The 2,842-nt window shown below is 37.7% G+C and overlaps 1 protein-coding gene across 1 annotated transcript; it reads right to left on the bottom strand.

Annotated features, from left to right (window-relative positions):
• Positions 1–399: 399 nt before the first annotated feature.
• On the bottom strand, positions 400–2,671 carry LOC106517830 (phenylalanyl-tRNA synthetase subunit alpha; the record flags this gene model as incomplete). The annotated part of the gene is given in 2 exon segments (XM_014008856.1): positions 400–778; positions 2,557–2,671. Coding segments are annotated over 2 exon segments (221 nt in total), but the record flags the coding sequence as incomplete, so codon positions are not given.
• Between the last annotated feature and the right edge of the window lie 171 nt (positions 2,672–2,842).

A 2,842-nucleotide genomic window follows, 5' to 3' on the forward strand; every position in this document is an offset into this window, starting at 1 on the left:
TGATGATACAAAAACAACACAAAATTATGAATAATTAATATGTTGCCTTCAGGCCCAGGACACTATTGCAAAAGAGATCTGAGATCTCAATGACAGACAGACAAACTGATGAACAGCCAATTCTGTCTCCATGGTTACTGAATGATACACACGAGGAAAACCATCTGGAAATTCACTTATCATGGGAAAACGGTCCTTGTTATCTCATGATAACGAGAAAACCATGGAATGTAATTGTAAGCGGAAAACGGTCGCTCTCAGCTTCCGTACCTTTTCGTTCAAGCTTTTATAATTATATCACTTACCTGTAAAGATTGTAAAGATCATTTTCCCATCTGAATGAAAATAACTGACTGTATTTACTGTTAGAAAAAGCTGTTTATTTATGACAAAAGTAGCTTTTCTTTTACTGTACAACTTTATTTATTGTGATGGTTTGGGGGTGATGAAGGGAACCTTTGCTGCATGTAACAAAGTCTGAGCCAACAGGAGGAAGAGTTCAGAAAAAACACAGCTTCTGGAAGAAAAAAAATCATTAAGATTTCTGTAGAGGAGTTGCTCTCAGATGGGTTTTAGTCTGAAAACTAACCAGGAGGAAGAGGGTTTTCTTTGTCCAGATGTACAAATGTTAAATAAGTCCATTAATCGTATTAGCAGCAGTTGGGGTAAGACTCAGGAGTCCAGTCGACATATAGGACTGTCGTAGACCATCTGTAGGTTCACCTTGTGTCCCACCAGCTCTCTGATGTTGTTGATGCCGTATTTAATCATGGTGGGCCTGTGAGTCAGAGGGGAGGGAGGAGTTAACARAATGAAATGCTACATTGTTTGTGCATTTCTTATTGTAAATCTGATTCAGTATTCCTCTTTCAGCCGGGACACCAACAGTGCTTTAAAGGCTTCAATGAACTCATCTATTCATGCAGCTGTGGTTTAACTGGGATAGTTGTGCTCCATGAACTGGAGGAGAAGAAAAGGACTCATGTAGTCCCTCACCTCTGCAGAGCAGCAGCACACACACAGCTGCTTTGGGCTTCACATAGAAACTCACTTTTAGAAAAGTTTTACTTGTCAAAATAAAATGTGAGGAGCCTAAAAAAAGAACAACCCAAATTTTGTAATTCGTTAAAAAAAGAAGTTATTTTTATTGCAATTGTCAGATGGTCCATCGGTTGAAGGGTTTTGAACTCTTGACCTCCTTCAAACCAGAACATCTTCTACAAATCCCATTTTAAAAGAGAACTTCACAGACAGAGCTGTGTTTTGTTATCCAAGTGTTTAGCATGAATTATTAAATTAAAAAGGAAAATGAATCCTACACCMTGACAACTGAATGTTCAAAGTCACCTCTGTGACTCCCAGTGGCCCTCAGGTCTAAGATCAGAGAGAAAACAACAGATCTGGATGAAGGAGAAGRGATTACCATTAAAGGCTTTGCCGCCTCACTCAATCTGGGATTAGCAGCTACWGTTGTGTTTTGTTAAAACCCTGTCTCTAACAGAAAGACCAACATATCCTGACGTTTGAAGTCTGTCAGGAGAAAAATAAAACCAGGTCTATATATTTTACTGAAAACAAACTTAATGTGTTGTGATAATTTGTGGTGAGAATTACATCTGATCTGATAAAACCCAGTCTGCAAAATACTGTTAAAAATTACATACAAACAAGAGTAATCCTCTTTAGGGAAAAAAAGAAAAGAAAATATGTAAAAAGTGGGTTGTGTGTGAGCCACCTTTAATATCTACATAGAAACTCCTGTGTAGACGGCTGGCTGGATGTGCAGCATGTAGAGCAGGGGTCTGCAACCTTTACGATCAAAAGAGCCGTTTGTCTCACTAATAAAATGTGTCCAGAGCAGCAGTACAAACTACAACTGCTATTATCAACTGGTGGTCCGTGGGCCTTTTCCAGGCCTTTTCAGAAACCTTTACGGTCAATGAAGTTGACATTATAAAACAAAAAAAATGTTATTATTAATATATTATTTTTTATTATAATACACAACAGGACAAATAAAGACCATATTCTTGTAAAAAAACGTATAGTTTATACTAAATTTTATAAAAACTAGTACAACTGAATTATTCAGGCATATTTTTTTCTAATTCTTGTTATTATGTAGTCTTCAAATCTTTAAAGGTAATTCTGATGGATTTGAGAGAAAGATCCTAGAAAGAAAATGGAATATTTAAGTAAACAGGTTAGCCTGAGCTAACATGTTTTACTTTTTGTATTAGCAGTACTGATCACATATTTGTGTATAAATTGATTTCTGTTGTGGGTATAAAAAACAAAACTAAAAAAATATTCTGTTATGGTAAATGGTACTGAACTTAGAGCGCTTTTCAAGTCCCTGTGGACCCCAAAGCGCTTTACACTAACAGACATTCACCCATTCACACACTGATGATGGCACATTATGTGCTGTGTTTGGTGACATTTTTTAAGAGCCACAGCAGAGGGACCAAATGGCCACATGTGGCCCCAGAGCCTTGCAGACCCCTGAAGTACAGTTTCTCTGTGAATAACAAATGTCGTAAAAAGTGTGTTCACCTCTCCAGAGAAAGACCCCAGGCGATTACAGACACGTCCTCAGGGAGGCCCATGGGCAGCAGCATCTCTGGCCTGAAGACACCAGAGTTTCCCACTTCCACCCATTTTTTTAGTCCTGTGGGTGGAAATATATATATTATAAAATAAACAAAGCAGAGATGGATAAATGATTAACAGAAATAACATAAGAAAACAAAGAGCTTTCTAACAACAGTGTGACACACTTTCATGTTATTGGGCTGCTGGTCACATATCTGTTACTTTGTCTACGTTCACACTGCAGGTC

This window comes from Austrofundulus limnaeus, unplaced genomic scaffold (genome assembly GCF_001266775.1).
Source record: "Austrofundulus limnaeus strain Quisiro unplaced genomic scaffold, Austrofundulus_limnaeus-1.0 Scaffold53, whole genome shotgun sequence".
Lineage (NCBI taxonomy): Eukaryota > Metazoa > Chordata > Actinopteri > Cyprinodontiformes > Rivulidae > Austrofundulus > Austrofundulus limnaeus.